The sequence below is a fragment of the Varanus komodoensis genome, unplaced genomic scaffold (genome assembly GCF_004798865.1).
Source record: "Varanus komodoensis strain SLA01 unplaced genomic scaffold, ASM479886v1 scaffold8, whole genome shotgun sequence".
In the NCBI taxonomy this organism is placed as follows: Eukaryota; Metazoa; Chordata; class Lepidosauria; order Squamata; family Varanidae; genus Varanus; species Varanus komodoensis.
Window position 1 is genome coordinate 28,154,903 of NW_025336481.1, and position 17,940 is coordinate 28,172,842.

The window sequence follows — 17,940 nt, forward strand, 5'->3', positions numbered from 1 at the left end:
TATTCTAGTGCTGGTCAGGAAGGGCTCAGTGTTCAACGGGAAAGGACTCAAATGGGGAACTACCTCCTCACATATAAAGAAGCAGCAGTTACTTCACAATGCATGACAGAATGGGATCCTCAGCATTCAAAATCAAGACATAACTATAAAAGAAGGTGAGGAAATGAATTGCAAATGAAAGAAACGTATGCTTTGGCGGAATATCTTTCATTGTACACCACCGTCTTGTTTTTCCACCCTCTAAACTTCAATTCTATGATATGTACCATAAATAGGAAGTGTTGGTGGCCAATCGCTTTCCATCAGAAAGCACTGAAGCTGCCCAAGTATTTTGTATGAAGAGGGTACCAATAAAAAAAAAGTTACTGGTCATACAGTGGCATGGTGGTGGTATTTCCTTTATTGCTATCCACTGATGTGATGGCCTCCATGTCCACTTCAGCACTCAGGGACTTTTCCCAAGGCTACTTTGCTCCTCTGTGCTATCACTGCAGCTAACCCAAATGCAGTAGGAAAAGTTATGCCACCATTTCTGCTGAAGCCCACAGTAGCTTCTGAGCAGATCAACCATTCAATGATAGTCTGACCTGTAGCGGGCTATAGAACGTGAACACAGCATTTAGATTATAAATGGATACTGTAGGAGCAGATATGAAAACTGGGATAAATACATAGGAGAACTTGAAGCTGGTATTCTTGATATCACTTAATAACTGTCATAGCAGACCACATACAACATACACTTTAGTTTCTAATAAAAAATCATAACAAAAAACACATAAAGTTACTTCATAAGATTATGAACACCTTCAGGGACTGCTTGGACTGAAAAATCTTGATCAAATGCTAATTAAGGAGTCCACATATTCAAGGCTGCACCTGGTCCTGTGTTACAAGTGGACTAACTAGATTAAGGCAGCAAATTTTTGTTGTCCTTAAGCAATTTCCAAAGGGGTAGCTCTTAGCCTGCTGCAGCAAACACAACGAAGGCTGCAGCACCTTAAAGACTAAGAAATGTATTGTTGCTCAAACTTTCATGGACTAGCCTAACAGATTTTAAGGTTTTTAGAACAGCAGGGCCATACTGCAATTTAATTCAAGTGGCACAATATAGTTTCTGAAAAGTATATTAATAAAATGAAAACAGGTTTCAGCCAAGGACTGGCTGTTTTCCAATTATTCTACTAAACTAAGCCACTGCTCATTTGCCCTAACCACTAAATTTTCCTGTTCTCATGCGTTCTAGAAAAATATACCCTCATGAGTTATATTTTTTACATATGAATTTATAATATTACTTGATATATGAGTTGAGAAATATTTCTTACATTTGTCTCTAGACAGAATGATTATAATCCACCTAACCATTTTCCTAGGAAACTGATTGGATTTATTCTGTTAAAAAGTACTCTTCCGTGTTCCCATTCTGCCACTCTGCCTACGATATATAGCTTCCCACAAAAACACCCTAAGATACATAAAGCACAATCTTATATTACACCTAAACAAATCTAAGAAAATTAGCATACACAACAGTACAGAACACTGTCGCACTTTATGTAAAATGTGTGAAAATAAACCAGGTTAAGCCGAAAATCTATGATACTGCTGTACATAACTGGCTTAGGTATCTCTACATGCAAAGAGAGTTGCAAAATAAGTTTCAAATTAATGTGATGGAATCACAGTATTTAATTATGGTACATTTCATTCAAGCTTTGGAGAACAAACCAATATGCAATTCATGATCTTGTGAGTTACAGAAGCTTGGATGTCTGTCATTATTTTCTATTAAAGTGAACAACAACCTATTGTTATTGTTGTTGCAGGTTCCCCAGGAATGGTATATTTTCCATCGGTCTAGAATTAGTAAGGTCTTTTGGATCAAGGTGGATTTCCTCAGAACTAGTCTCACCACTGCCTCTTCGGCTGGCATGAAATCAGTCTTGCTCCTTCCTTGTTGGCTTTTATAAGACAGAAGGGGCAAGGATCTAGTACAGAGGTGGTTACCAGGCAGCCCACCACCTCACAGTGGACCTGCATATATGTTCCAGGAGGCTGCTGGATTTCCAAGGGCCAGATGGCTCCACTCTGCACTGATGTGCTCAGCTGAGAAAGAGGTTGTGTGGGGTTATGGGGAGGAGAGCTTGTAGAAGTTGTTAAAGAGGCAAATAGTCCATTTCCCCAACACTCCCACAGCCTCTCACCAGTCTCAGGTGCTGAGTGTCCAGACCAGGGCCTTCTTACTTAAAAACATATGCCTTTCCAAGTAAGTAGTTGGAACATAGAGTTGGGGGAGAGGGTACCATGCACCTCCCATCAAACTAAGCACAGATATTCAATGTGTAGTGCACCCCCCCCCCACACACACACACACAGACAGAGACACATTTAGGGAGATGCTTACCTTGCTATATGGATAGCTTCAATCTGTAGTATTAGAAAGTATTTTCACAAAATACTACTTTTATTCTCCTGATGATTAACTCACCGTTAAAGCTAGAAGTTTTCCATAGGTAAGGTGAGCTGGGATGTGATCTGTTTTGGAGCGCAGCGATTCTACATACCAATGTTCTGCTTCAGAGAATCTGCTGAGCCTCATGTAAGCTTCTCCTGCAAAGCAAGATGGCAGAACAGGAAGAGGACATGGACTCTCAGTAAAATATAAAGAACAAAATGTCATGTTGAATTCATTTTATGGGATGTAATCATTTATCAATTAAAAATTAATCCAAATAATCTCTTCAAAGAGTCAGTGATTAACAACAATCAACAATAAAATACAAGCACAGAAGGTTTGAAAGTTTGTAATAACAAGAGTAGGAGGAACTCATTGAAATTCTGTGGAGAATACCTTTGGAAAGATAAGTTTTATACTTTCCACCCTTTACAGAAAGACTCTAGACAAATTCTCTTGTATGTTAACTCCAACTCCAAACCTCTGATTAAACTCTTCCATCAACTTTTCAACAAGAACATGAAGAAACCTGACCCTACAGGAAACCCTTATAAACAATTCTTAGATGGGGCAAAACTGGCATGATCAGATTTTACCTGCAAAGAATGAAACCACTCTAGAGTCATCCCTGACATGCCAGTAGATGTTCATCACTGTATGACTTCACATGAGCAAAAACTACTGTAATGTCCAAAAGAATCAATATGGAAGAATTTATCATCATTCCTGACCCTTTTCATCCATTCAAGGTTACTAAGCTGGGTCAGCTCCCTAGGCAGGTCAAAAAACCTGGATGAAATGGAGTGTAAAAGAATGATATATCCAAATGTATCCATTGCTGCTCTACTACCTCTTATTCAGTTATTATACCCAAAAAGCAAATTTTAAGAACAAGTTTAAAGTGATCTGTATTGTCTTTTCTTATGGTCTCTTTAGGAATGAATAGATTTTCTGGTGCACAGTGTTGGAAAAAGGGTAGGATATATGGGAATTGTGCTGAAAACTAGCAAAAAAGAAAACAACTTCCTCTCAATTATTCTTAAAAGGATCCTGAAATAGTCAGGCATGTTTCCTCAATTGCACCAAGTCCCCTCCTTCAGTCAACTCAATTACATAGCACAGTGAATGACTGAAATTACATGTGACTTGTCATTTTAATTAACAGTATGGCATAATAGAGTTTTATGTAGACTCTGATAACTTAACTGTGGCCTGTGCAATCAGGATGTGGATTCTAGTTCTTTGGACAATTAGAAACAGGAAGGAAGTTAGGTGGCTTAGAAATGGGTATGGTCTTCTGCCTGCAAGCCTCACCCTGGTATATTGATTTTCATCCAGTTTTCTTAATTGATTTCAGCAGCAGCCTTACCAACTTGCAATTTGGTGTGTTAACAATCAAAGATATGTTTTCTGCACCTTCTCAGATACATTTTTGGGGTTTGTTTGGCAGTGTTGAGGGAAGTGTTCTCAATTACTGGGGAGCACTCTATCTTAAGGCACAAAAGAAGCTGAGAGTACTATTAAACAGAACTCACACAAGATTTCAGAATGACTAAATTGTGACACAAATTGTCCTCCAAATGTATCTCCTTCTGAAAGTTATCTTAGGCTGTGCTGCCAGAAATTCCATTACATGATCCCTGAATTTTCCAGCTGCATTAAAAGGCGTCCCTATAAGAATGTGATGATTATTTATGCTGTACTTTTAGTGTGTAAACATGCACATTTTAACGTCTTTTTCCAAGCAAATACCAACAGCTGTGGTCATACAGTTCAAAACTTAGGCAGTAAATTTCTTGAAGTTTATGCTGACAAATATGGCTATCAACACAGGAGAGCTTCATGCATACATCCATCAATGTGTATGACAAGTATGCATGAGGGCATACGCATGTGTGTGTCTACATGCCGCTATCGCCCCCAAATGTTGGATTTTAAACTTAAAAGTATGTGGCAGCATGTAACCATGTGAATATAGCTGATAATGTGGCACTCTCATCCCTTACAGAAGTATATTCTATGAAATACAACAAATTATAGTTAAAAGCAGAAATTAAAGCTCAGCTGAAACATTTCAGCTTAGTGAATTATTCATTTTTTCTTAAAATAATTCAATTTTTATAGATCCAGATGCTTTCCTTTTTTTTTTTTACAATCTGAAGTATGCAACTTTTTGGAGCAAAAGAATAAAAAAATATCAAGGACTCCTGGTTTTGTTTGGCTTTTTACAGTGTCCATTTACATAGGCTCTATGGGTTTTCTCAATGCCCTTTAAGGGTTCACTCATTAATTTAGACAGTGCTTTGAAGTATTCATACCATACAGATGATGCATACAACAAATTCAGCTTATTAATGGAGTTTGTCAGACACATAAGGACTAATGGATTAACATGAAATGCTTCCAAACTCTATGCATTATGCAACAGAATTTTAGGTATACATAGTGCCAAGCCAGATGTTACTTTGAAGATGCAGCTCGCAGCTACAACTTTTTGGCTTTCATATAAGCACGGTGGGTACCTGGTATAGAAGATGGAGTAGGGAAGATTTAATTCACATTGCCTTTTCTGGAAATAACTAAGGAAAGGCTAGAATTTCGCTCACCATCATTAGCAAGGAAAACATTTCCACTGTCTCTGATCTCTCCTGTGGGAACAGCTTCCTTAGCGATGCACTAGCTGGAAAACCTCTTCTCTCTCTCTCCTTTTTCCTGAATGTTAGCCTTTCTGATAACTCTAATCTCTCAGGGGAGATCAGATATAACTGAAGGGTATCACTTGCTAGAGTAACAAAGGAAAACCCTGTCTAGGGGTAGGGAAAGAGTGTCTGGCAAAAAGGAGGAGGCATCTGTGTGTATGTGAGCATCTGAGTGGGAAAGAGTATGAATGGGAATGAGTGCGTGAATATATGTGCATACACAGATGAGGGTCCTGACACCCCAAAAGCCTCGACTGAAGCAGTTATACACACAGTTATACTGAACATAGTTAGTTTAAAATATTGTTCTGGAAAATGATGAACTGAAAGTCTTACCCTTCAATTGTGCAGCTAAGAAAAGAATATTGCTTTTTAGTATGAGTTAATTTGAATTGATATAAAGACAAATTTGAAAATATTTAGCCAGATTATTTGTTAACAACATACTGGTGATTGAATGGGCAGGTGCAGAGTTGCTTGGCTGCACATGTGAACCCATTTCTTAAATGCTAATATTCTGCTCATCAGGTGTTAGGTGAGGAAGAAGTGGATATACTGAATCCAGCTCTTTGCTTCCTTATTCAGGTATCACTACATAGGATATACTCCTTTAAAAAAGGCTCCGGCTACTGGTTTGGAAAGAAAAAAGTGTTTCTGCAGCACCTACTTATGAGCCCGGTTCCCCACCCAGCTGAAGAAGCTGGATTGGATATAGGTGAAAGTAGACAGTAGGAATTCTTACAGCTTGATGTGAAGTAATATTTTTACCTTGCAATCTTAACATTCACAATTTAATATCCAAGTAAGGTAGGAATATTCAAGGCAATAGAGCTTTTAACTTGCTTTGCATCAACACACGTATTGAGATTAATGATAGCTTTGATCTTTAAGTAATACACACAACAAAGAAAGATCAATTGTGAGACTACTATTCCTCTCCCAAGAGAAATCCAGCAACTTTTAATAATGCATCCCAAGAGCCCATGTGATGGAAAGACAATTATACAGTACTTAAATTACAGCAAAGAAGAGGAAAGAAAGAAAAGTGAAATTCATGTACTTCTCTGGAGAATACCAAAGTCTTAATTATACCCGACAAAATTTTTATAGGACGTTAAAAAAATAGTTGTGTTTAATATATGCAGACAATGGTTGAATATACAAGGCACCTTTGTTTAGCATACTAATTGAATGTCATATTAGTATTAAAGGGGGGCAAGGGGTAAGCGGCAATTATATTTTACTGCATTTGTAATTTGGAGGGGGATGGATTTACATAATCTGAATGAAGAAATTATCTATTCAGTTCCAGTTTTAAAAGACTATGCCGGTAGGTTATTTTGGCTTATGCACAGTTAACAAAATGTCTTATCCTTTAAGGTTAGCTTCAAGCATACAGAATAAAATGTAAACATTCAACGAATAATATTAGGATGAAGAAACACTTGGCCCACAGAACACTTAAACCAGCTTATTTTCACTTAAAAATGTCCTTGTATCATTAAATGCAATGGAGATAAGTGTATGGGAAAATTATGGTAGCTTAAATGGTTTATAAATGAGCCTGAAGGATTCTACCTAAGTAATTCAAGAAAAGATCACATTGTTGAAGCTTTAAAATAGCTACCTAGCTGGCTATCTGTGAAGAATAAGAATTGTTTCCACATAACCAGCTAAACAAGAAAGTTTGAAAAATGGGATTGTCAAAAAATAAAAGCGTAAATAACTCATGTGGTTATGTGATGGCAAACTGGTGAGCAACATGTTTTGTCTGCAATGTTGTCTTAGTGGAAGAAATGCTAGCTTCATTAAATACTGAAAGTAACACTTATGAGACAGTGAGGGTGGATAGAAGTAGATACATTGCAATTTTAGAGTGGTTAGGATCATGTTGTGAGGAACCAGAAACTATGATGGGAAAAACCACAAACAAGCATGTTTCTTAAGCAGTTTCCCAGTGACAACAGAGAGCAAAAAGAGGTAGGGGTCTTTTACTGAACAGTTTACAGGCTACAAAACATATGTTCAGCACACCAAAAAGTCAACCCATGAATATTCACCACAGTTGTAACAACTCCATATATGCATATGCTCTTTGCATTTATATAAAATGCGAATGGTTTTAGTAAGAGTCGTCTGCAGTATACTTAATCATATTCAACACACACTTTATGAGACACATGCTGTCACATAATATTATACTGAAATACCATTGTATAGTGTTTCCAAAATATGTGATTTGAACAGATCTAGAATATCTTCTGTTTTTCAGTCAAAAGCCTTGGAGGATCTTCGACAATCTGATCTAAACTGTAAGTGTTTGTTAATAGAGTTGATTTATTTGGGTTGTATAGCTCCTTAAGGAACCAGGCACCAAATCAAAGCTGGCTTTGCTTTTTTAAATTCTAGGGAAACAAATTAACTAATGTCAACAATGCAATAGCTAAAATTGAGATGCAACATTAAATTGAAGGTGAACAATTTCAACAAGGAAAATAACAATCATTAAACCATACAGAAGGCCTGCAATCTAATAATCTCCAGAGCCTGAGCCAATCCTGAACAAAATAGGAGTGGTGAATTCATCTTGGTGACACCAGTTTGTATATTTTAAATAAATTTATTAGTTTAGAGTATGGAAGGAGGAACACAAATGCATAGTTACCAAGGTATTAAAGTAATTCAGTTTGTACCTTCACACTTGGTTTTTTACACTAAAGAGCTATGCCACCAGATAAAGTATAAAAATAGTAGAATGACACATTTATTTTCAAAATGTTGCTAGGTTAAATTTAAATTAATTTAAGTACAGAAATAGCTAAGCTGCTATGCCTAGGGGAAAAAGAGAAAAACAAGTTCTAAAGGGCCAGGACCATATCTTTGTGCAATTCTTTTGAATGGGCAATATGCACAAAGTAGAGCAAGAACACAAAATTCCTCTTGGTTTCATTCCTAGTCTTTTAATTTTCATACATATCTATCTTATTAACTTCCCAATCCAAGAAATGGTCAAATATTCACATCAGTTTTTCTTTTAAAAAAATCTTAGCAGTGGCAGAAATGACCATCTTACCATCACAAAATTGTCTATACGCAGTCTTGTCTTACCAATGTCCTTCTATGATACCTACTTTGCTTGCTAGCTCCCTTTAGCAGCCGAACCTGACAAAGATATTAACTAGACAAGACTACACATTTTGAACAGTCATAAGAGCAAACTTGTGAAAGACCAACCAAGATAACAGTTCTAAAAAACAAACAACCAACAACTCCAATTGTGAATTTTGTAGCATAATAGTAATAATAATAATAATACAATCACATTACTGTTATGGTCTTTAGACATGGCATTTAGCAAAAGTTAGGAGGCTAACAGAACTGAATATGTATCAATTGTGATCAATTTCTCTGGATTTTCTGAATGCAGTCACACCTGTACCCACAGCAGCAAAACAGTTTGGTATTTCTTCCATATTACTTAAAAGCAAGTCCTTCTGGGCATTTGAAGAGGCTCACTAGATTCTGACCAATTAATTTAGGCACAAATTACAAAGAAACTGTCAAAATACCACCCAAGAGATCTATTAAAATTATACCTGACCAGCAAATATTTGCTGTTCTTGAAGGAATGTAGTTAAATAAAAAAGGAACTTTTGTAGCTAATGATCTGAAATTTGAGTAAATCAGCCTTTCCTATTACATTTCAATAGTAAAATAAAGCCCCTGTGCTCCATTTATCCACTAAGCTGGCTAGCATATGAATTATTCTAGCAGGTGGGCTTGTGTGGTTTTAAGAGCAATGCAACACAATCGACTGTATAATATCATATTTCCTGGATAGGAAAGACATGTATACCAAGACTGATCCCAAAGCAAGTCTAATTTTAGCATTAAACTACTCAGGGTCCCATAGGGACCACTATTTCTTTTGACCCCAAAATTTAACTGAAGCTTTAAAACAAAATAGATTACCCATTTAATGTAGCTGAATTGGACTCCAGCCTTTGTATGGCATGTCCCAATGCCAAGCAAATTAATCTGGGTTACCCCTCATACTTCCTTCTTGGAGGTGAGTGCCAAAAAGAAACTTACACCAAACCAAGGCTACATGGAATCATTTAAAAATTAGCCTGATAACATTTTTAAAAGTAACATTTTATAGTAATTCTCTTTTCCGAAGGAAAAAAAAATTGATAAAATGTTTTCCCTTGGTAAAAGGCCAAACATATGGTTTCTTTAGTTTGGCTGAGGTACACCTGGTCAAATAAATCACACCAATGCTACAGATAAAAATTTACTGCACAGTTTTCTATACAATGCACTTTTAGAATATACAACATAAGAATTACCTTGATTGTTATAAGTACAAGACATAATTAAAGAGTTACATTTTAAACTTGCAAGCCAAAAAGTTACTCTATTTAAAAAATAAATCAGTAGCTAGATTTTAAAGTACAAACCCACCTGGCCAGACCTTTGAGGTAAAAGTTAATGGGCACAGGCCTTGCAAACCATGGAAAACAGGTGGTATAAAAGATTTTCACAGTTGCAGTGCTAATGCTAATCCTTGTTTAATCATTTGTAACACAAACCTTTATTTAGCCAATTCAGTGATACTTCTTTACGTAGTTTCTTTGGTGTTTTGCACAGAAATGCAGTTTGCTCCCCACAACCAGTGAGTAAGTGGCAAAAAAGTTAGAAATGCTAAAATCTAAAGTAAACTGAAACAAAAATGCTATATAACTAAAAAAAGGAGAATTTGCTCGCTTCTGTCTTAGAGTCGATTTGCTAAGATAACAATTTTTATATCGAGACATGAAGCCCTAGGTGTTTCTGCTCAGATATAAGTCTGACTGAAATCAGTGAGACTTATTCCTAGGTAAGCAAGTCTACAAATATGTCTGTTACAAAATAGGATGAGGAACATGTCAAATGACCTAGCAGTAAGCCTTAAAAATATGAGTTATACTTCACTGAAGAATTTTGCAATACTGATTATTTTGAAGAAGTTAAATAAAGGCAGTGTTTGAACTTCTGCTTTTAGAAAATAAACACTATTTCAAACACAATACAACCCTAACAAGTATTTCTCAGTTGTTTAGAAAGTTTAAAACTCCTATGACCACCCTTGAAGTATCTCACTTTGGGGTAAGGAGAAGAAAAGATGTGCAAGATAAGCTTCATACCTTCTCTATTACTGTGGTTAGTGGGAGCACAAGTAATTTGTTCTTCTCCTTTGGAGCTTGTTTACAAATGATTGATTCAGGGAATTCAGTCAATGCACAATGATAAACAGCTGCCTAAACACACTTGCACAGTGAGCCTCATCTTTCCCCAGAAGGAAAGAAGTAACAGGCAGTCCCCGAGTTACAAATGTCTGAGTTTTGAACAATTGATACTTATGAACTGCCAGAAAGCCTATTGAATTTAAAAAATTACTGCTAAAAATTGTCATCACCACAGAGCAAGAGGATGTGAAAGGGTAGAGGAGGGGCCTCCAAAGACTTCCTGCCCCGTCCATCCAAGGAGGGAACTCTCTCTGGCATTTCCTTGCTGCAAAGAGGAGGCACTGGTGACTTTGGTCAGGAGAGAGGACAAGAGATATTAACATTTTTTCCACTTGGAAGGGGTCCTACATGCCTAACCCCCCACAAATGTGGAAGAGCTGACTATATGTGATCTGACTTACATACAAATTCAACTTGTTTTATGATTAAACATTCCCAACAAATACAAAGCTGAAAGAGATCTTTATCAGAACACAATAAAAGGAATGTCCTATTTGCTCAATGTAAGTACTTTTCAAACAGTGTAAGTGCTTTTCACTTGAATGCATTCATGGGAATGGGGATAAGTCCAGGAGCATGGTGAGAGACCATACCTGAAACTTGAATATCTAGGTTTCAAGGCATAAGCAAAGCCATATGGTGGCACAAATACTGGACTACTCGACCAGAGAATATGACTGAAATGAATAGGTAGCCATGGAAATTGCTATAAAATCAAATTAAAACTTAACCTTTAAAACATTTGCAGCACAAATCCAGTGCGGCTGCCCACAACCCTATGAAATTGGAAGATTGCAGAGATCTTATACAAGGTAGGAGGACTGCAAAGGCCCTCTAATCCCACAAAATACTTAGCCGATTTTGGCTATCGAAGTTTCATGCTGCTGATCTCATCTTCTCCTGCCCAGGAACTGCAACTCAGCCTCTTCTCTGACCACAAAGGACTCAACATGGATCTTTCTGTGCCAGTTGTGAAGGAGGGGAAAGCCACTCTTTGCTGTGAGTCCCAGCTCCATCCTTGGAGGGAGTTTCTGAAGTCTTAGTTGAAATTCCATGGCTATCTAGATTCTGCTTAGCAGCCACAGGATTGCACTTCCCATGGTCTAGGATAAGGTTACCATTAAGCCCATATGAATCTGTCAGGTGCTTCAGACAATTTCAGAGGCTGAAGGCTATAAATTAGTGGGTAGCAGATGTAGAGTCTTTTCAGTGGCTGGGCTACAACTGTAACATTTGTTTTCTACAGTGATCTAGCAGGCCCCTTCTTTATTCACTTTTGTATGTGTTCTTCAGACCATCTTATCTAGACAACTATTTATAGCTTGACATATGTGTAGCCTTCTTTCTACCTTTTTGTCATTGCAATTGATTTGTTTGACTGATTTTAATTATCCATGTGTTGGAAGCCTATGCATCAAAAAGACATATAAATAATATGATCTAAACCGACATAATGCACAAATAGGACTCATGATTGGAAACACTTGTATGCATGTATGTCTCTGTTAGGTCTTCATGGGTATTAAGTTGCAGTGAAACCCTGAATGTTTTGAAGGTGTGATGCAGATAAAGACTTTAAAGCAATTCACATAGTATGACAACAGAAAAAGTGTTAATTAGTTCACAATCTGCTGGGAATGCACAGAGTGAACAAACCATTTTCCTTTTGAATAAATACCCTTCAAACACCCGTGGTTTATTTCTGGGTTCGGATCAAACAAAAAACAATCTGCAAATGGTTGTTTGTATACTGTTTATTCTAAATGCAAATAGCTTACACCCTCCACACCTTCCAAATTGTGGTGTAATTAATTAGTCCAAAGTGTTAGGTATTCTCCAAAGTAAAGTATTCCAGTAAGTAATAACAATCCTTCGGAAGAGTCTGCACATCTGAAAAACTACTATTCTTATACTCACCCATCATATTATACAAGCTCTGTGGTGCAAACTGCCTTGGCATTTTCAGTATTGCTTCTTTGTAAACTGTGAGGGCATCCTGTGAAAAGAAGTTGAAATTACCAGAGTACTGAATTCAAAAGCAATTTTACATGCAAATGTAGTCCTCTTTATTAACCATGAAGAGAGGTCACATTTCCCACTTACAAAAAGAAGTAAACAATTGAGATTAATTTCCTTAATGTAATAGAGAATAATTTCAATCACTGGCCATCTCACTTAAGGATGGGAGAATGGGTTATTCGAGAACACCTAAAGGCTCATTAGCCTACTTTTGAAATTCCAGAAAGTGACACAATATACAAATTAGTATTTAACTACAGAGGAGTGTTTTAATATTGCCATGAGACTACAGTAGTCACAATAATAGCTCTCAAGTCTACTATAAACAGAAATCACAATTACAGAAAGTAGTATTCCATACGAAGGGGGAGAAGAAAGAGAAGGAGACTGCATAAAATACAAGGGTATCTGCATTACATTTTACTCAGCTAGGCTTGCTTGACCCATGCATAAAATGATTTTTTATTTCAAAACCCTTAAAAATTATTGAAAATGATACTCTTCTGAATCCTCTGCAGATCTTTAAAAGGGCCTCTCTTAGTACAAAGCCAGTTTCTCACAAATAAATTCCCAAGAAGCACAGTAAACTTGTTTCAGGCACACACCCATTTACGAGTATTAACCTCAAAAGAAACCTACTTATTGCCCAGCAGTGTTTGGAAATGTGGCATAGCACACACAAAAGATACAACAAGTTCTACACAATACATGCTATGTTTTCAACTCCAGGTTCAAACTAGCTGTGTTGGACTACAGTTCCCCTGACCACTGCCCATGTTGGGTGATGCTAATGGAAGTCCAAAAACACCTGTGGGGTCACAAATTCTCTTCGTTTAGATGCTTTTGTCCCTAGCTTCTAATTCTTCTGCTCCCTGAAACAAGCTGGGAAAAAGTGTCTTCAGCTACAGTGTATGATAAAGCAAGGGAAAGGAAAGGATTTGGTCCCATCACACAGATGCACCTTTGTTTTAGTAAGATGTTTCCCAAGGCCATTTTATTTGTGAATGGACAGAGTGGGTTTTGTCGGTTCTGCTCTGATCATGGAAAACTGAGCTCTTGGTTCTATCCAAATGGTGGCCCTTCACTGATTTTTGGCTCTTTGATCCAGTAGATGCTTTGGCTGTAACAGATGCTTTGAAGCTGTTTCAGTGGGTGTTTCAGTCCTTTGGAGCAGATTGGGTGGGGCATGGGCACCAGCATCTTGGATCAAAGAGCCATCCATCAGCAAGGAGATAAAAATTATAGTTTTTTATCAACTGATGGGCGAATACAACTGGTAAGAAGCAATTTATCCTGAAAATAAAGATTTCAAAGAGGAAAGAATGAATAAATAAGAAAAATAGATATGTTTCATGCAATAGAGTCATGCGATACAGAGACACAGTTATTCATACTGATAATACAAACAGCAGAGAAACAACAAACACAAATGAGCTATGTCAGATTTAGGCATGTGTAACTTGACTGTGGAAAGTCCCCTCCACCTCCTGGAAGCCCCTGCAGCTAGCTGAAAGTGTCAGGGAACACCCTGCTAAATGAGGAAGACTATGGCAAAGGGGAGGGGGATGAAATATCAAGTTCCATGAGCACAGGGGTTGGGGACAACTGCTTCTGCCAACTTAGTTCCGTGTGTCTAAATCAGGATCCAACACAATGAACAAATCAACAGCCATCTTTAGTTGTCAAATATTAGTCTAGCTCCCCTGCCGCCACATTAACCATACGGAATATTTGCTCTTTGATTAAGAAAGCACCTATATGTCTGCTTAGAAGACTAGCCTGACCTGCATATTACTATACTCCTCCTGTTCTTTTTTAATTCCCAAAGAAAATCCTGTTGGTAAGATAGTAAGATAGCCTGAACACAGTGAAAACTGGCAGCTTTCTTTTTCTTTTTGAAACATATTACATTTCAATGAACTCAACAAGAAGTACTCATATTCCCATGCCTAAACTGTATTTACCTCTGACCGACAGGAAGACTTATTTCTTATTCTACCAGAAAGCCATGGTGGGCTACAGTGATCATATGAACCCATTCATTGAGTGCTAAACTAAGGAAGGACAAGATTCAGTCAGTGTTAGAAACACATGATTGCAGCTGAGTTGTACGACCTCTTCCTTCATTTCTATAGTAGACAAAACACATCTCACAAATGCTTTGGGAAGATTTCCACAATGCTTGGAAACACTCTTTAAACCACAATTTAACCTAAATGGTAGATTTAAGCAACTGTTGTAAAAATGTCCTTGGAAGTGTGCTATTGAATCACAGAATGGAATTACTTACCACATACTGTCCCTGTTCATGGTAGAGTTTTCCCAAATTATACAGACAGCTGGTAACAGAACTCTTGTGTGCATGAGGATCTTTTAAGTTTTCATCAGGAATTTCTGAACACTTCAAGAATGTCTTCTTGGCTTCTTCAGCTTTCCCTTGGTTCATTAAGATAATACCAGTATTTAAATAAGCAGCTGAGAAAGAGAGAGGAAAATATTATACACCCACATATAATCTCACCGAACTTAAGCTTGTCTAAAGCTACCAATGTTGTAGCTACAATAGCCAGTACATAGGAAGTTGCCGTGTACTGAGTCAGGTCCCTGGTCATTTAGCTTACTATGTTGACATTGACTGGCATTTCTAGATTTCTTCAATCATTTGAAATACTGAATCTGGTTAAAATCCTTATTGATAAACCATTTTTATCACAACAATTTTGCACTACAAAACAGTACAACAAGTTATTTGCATAGCATTCAGCATCACTGTCCAAATAATCTTAACAGCTATCAGTGGAAACCAGGCAAATATACAACAAGGCCATAAACTTGGCTGGAATTAAGAACAGCAACTTCTCAAATAATTAACAAAATGGAATGGATCTGGAACATTGGGCGTTCTGACCTCCTTTTTATCCATTTGCTTGTTTTGTTTTTAAGTATTTATACAAGTATTATATCTAAACATTTCAAACCGGTGTTCATTAATAATAAAAGTTTCAATATAAAACCAAGCAAAATCAATGTACAGTAACTACATCATTCATGAGTAAAATATATGGAAGGATTAACTAGACTGAGAAGGCATGCATATGCATTCTTCTCAATATGTGCCTAAAAACAGAAATTGTCAGAGCATGTCTAGTATCAGGGAACATATTTCACATAATGGATGCCCTTCTCCAAACAGCTATGGAAGAGACCTCAGTAGTGCATGGCACTAACAAATTGAGGGGTTTTCCAGATAAAGTTGATGACCAAGAGACTATATAACTCCTTAGAAGCATTTTGTCACAACCCACTCTTGTAACAAAGATAATATGTCGATCAAATATCGCATTCTACTCTGTAGCAAGAGAAACGTTTGAGTTCCAATCCTGCAAGAATGAGAATCCAGAAAACAAAGAATATGCTTGTCATATAAATCAAATAAAAGAGTAACTTTCCTCCTAGTCAATAGAGGAAATCTGGTAGTGAAAGGTCTTTGTGGGTCCAGAAAAAGGGTAAGGCACAGTGCTGAGCCAAGACATGCTGCTGACTGAAACGATAATGGACACTTTCTCTACACCCAACAAGCCAAGCTGCATAGAACCTAAGGCCAGGAAAGAAGTTATTTTGGCACCTATTGCAGCAAATCCCACAAGCATCTCTCACACTGCCCAACAGTGAAAATATAACTCTATTAATTTCAATAAGGTTGCTGCTGCCCAAGGTCAGCAGCCTCGGGCAGCTGTTAGACCAAGCCTAATTGTAGGGGTGGTCTGCAGATAAGTAGGTATAATGGAAAATGCTTAAGTGTTGTACACATGGCTTCCTTCTCACATGCAAAATAATTATTTCATTGCAGAATCAATGTACTTTACAGCTAATTCTTCCAGAAGTGGTGTTTATAACACAGCATAAAAAAGCGTATTTTAAAAACAAATGAACGCATAGTTTACTTACATGCTAAAGTAGGTCTGCTTCCAATAGCCAATTTATAGTAATGAAGTGCTTCCGAAAACCTGCTGTTCTCCTGCAGCAGCAATCCTCTTCATTTAGAAGAAAAATAGAGAAAAATAGACAACCATATACAGAGTAAGAATTTAATTATGAAAAAAAGCTAAAAGAACCAAATTTACTGGCAATTAACTATTAATGCTCATCTTTACAAAAAAGAGATGTCATCCTGCAGATTTTCCATTACATTATTTAAAGTAGAAATGTAAAAGCAGGTTCCTAAAGAACTGGGCTAAGTCCTTCTGTATGCAGAAAAAAGATGTACATGTTCTTTAGAGTCATTTCTTCATTCTAACTCTCTTAATTAAAGAAACTTAATGCTAAATTAAACCACGATTTTAGAAATGTATATCTTTCTCATTCCCAAAATCTGCATTTTTACAGTCAATTTCTTCAATCATCGCACAGACTTAGTTACATAATTGTTAGCCACTGTTATGCTGGACAAGGTCTCACATTCAGTCTGATATTTTCAAAAACAGGCCACAGCATTTATGCGTCCTGGCAGTGCGTTTTGTCGCCATATCAATGGAGGGCTGGACTGGATGGCTGGTCTGAGGCAACATGGCTTTTCTTGCGTTCTTATGTTGAAAAAATGTGTGACTTCTGAAAATGGAATTCTTTGAAAAAAATCATATCAAACCTAAATGTTTACACTAAATCGTAACAAGAAACACAAAACACAGAAAAGAATGTCAACCTCCCTGCACTCATATACACTGTTTGTCTTCTTTCAAGGTGAGTCCCTAACAGAGTTAAAAGCCTTCTCCTCACCTTCACTGCATTCTCTTGGCATGAAAATGTACAGATGTATCATTCTATGATGCAGGCGTCTCTCTTAAAAAACAGCTGCAGCAACCGTTTCTCAGGGGCAGTCCACAGCGATATAAAAAGCAAGATCTACACTTTTCCCTTGCCAAGTTGTGGGGGAGATTCATATAAGGCTCAGCAAATCCTGCTGTATGTCTTGTTTAAAGTGACAAGTACAGCAATTTTTAAAAAGGTAAATGCAGAAGCTCTTCTCCTATCTTCCCTACAAGAGCAGAATTCACAGTGGGCTGCAGCAGACGCATCACACAGATATCTGCTGAATGCTTAGCTGAAGGGGTGCAGGGAGATCCCAAACTAGAAGAAAATGTTTAAGCGTGAAAAGTGTTGTGTGGACCTTCAAAGCTTCACACAGAATGTCAACTTTTGCTACAATATTTGAACCACACCAGTTTTTCGTTCAATCCTATTTTGGTTCAACCCTAGTGTGGAATCTGTACCCACCAACGAAGAGTTGAAATTGCAACACTACAAATGAACAAAAAGTCAGCTGCATAAATTGGTGTCATTCTCATGCTTTTTAGAGATGTTGCAAATGTTTGTTACAGCAACATCAAAATGCTTGAGTTTTTGCAAACATATGAGCAACTTTACAATACAGTAAGATCTGCACTGCACTAATATCTCCTACTGTCATGATTGGCTA

The 17,940-nt window shown here is 37.2% G+C and overlaps 1 protein-coding gene across 2 annotated transcripts in view; it reads right to left on the reverse strand.

The window, feature by feature from the left end:
- TMTC2 (transmembrane O-mannosyltransferase targeting cadherins 2) overlaps positions 1-17,940 on the reverse strand; it is a 198,250-nt gene that overhangs the window by 40,595 nt on the left and 139,715 nt on the right. For both annotated transcript variants that reach the window (XM_044455244.1, XM_044455245.1), the window contains 4 exons: positions 16,413-16,498; positions 14,755-14,939; positions 12,363-12,441; positions 2,492-2,613 (listed from right to left, as the gene is read on the reverse strand). In XM_044455244.1, coding sequence (XP_044311179.1) covers positions 2,492-2,613; positions 12,363-12,441; positions 14,755-14,939; positions 16,413-16,498 — 472 coding nt within the window. The remainder of the gene's footprint in view (positions 1-2,491; positions 2,614-12,362; positions 12,442-14,754; positions 14,940-16,412; positions 16,499-17,940) is intronic.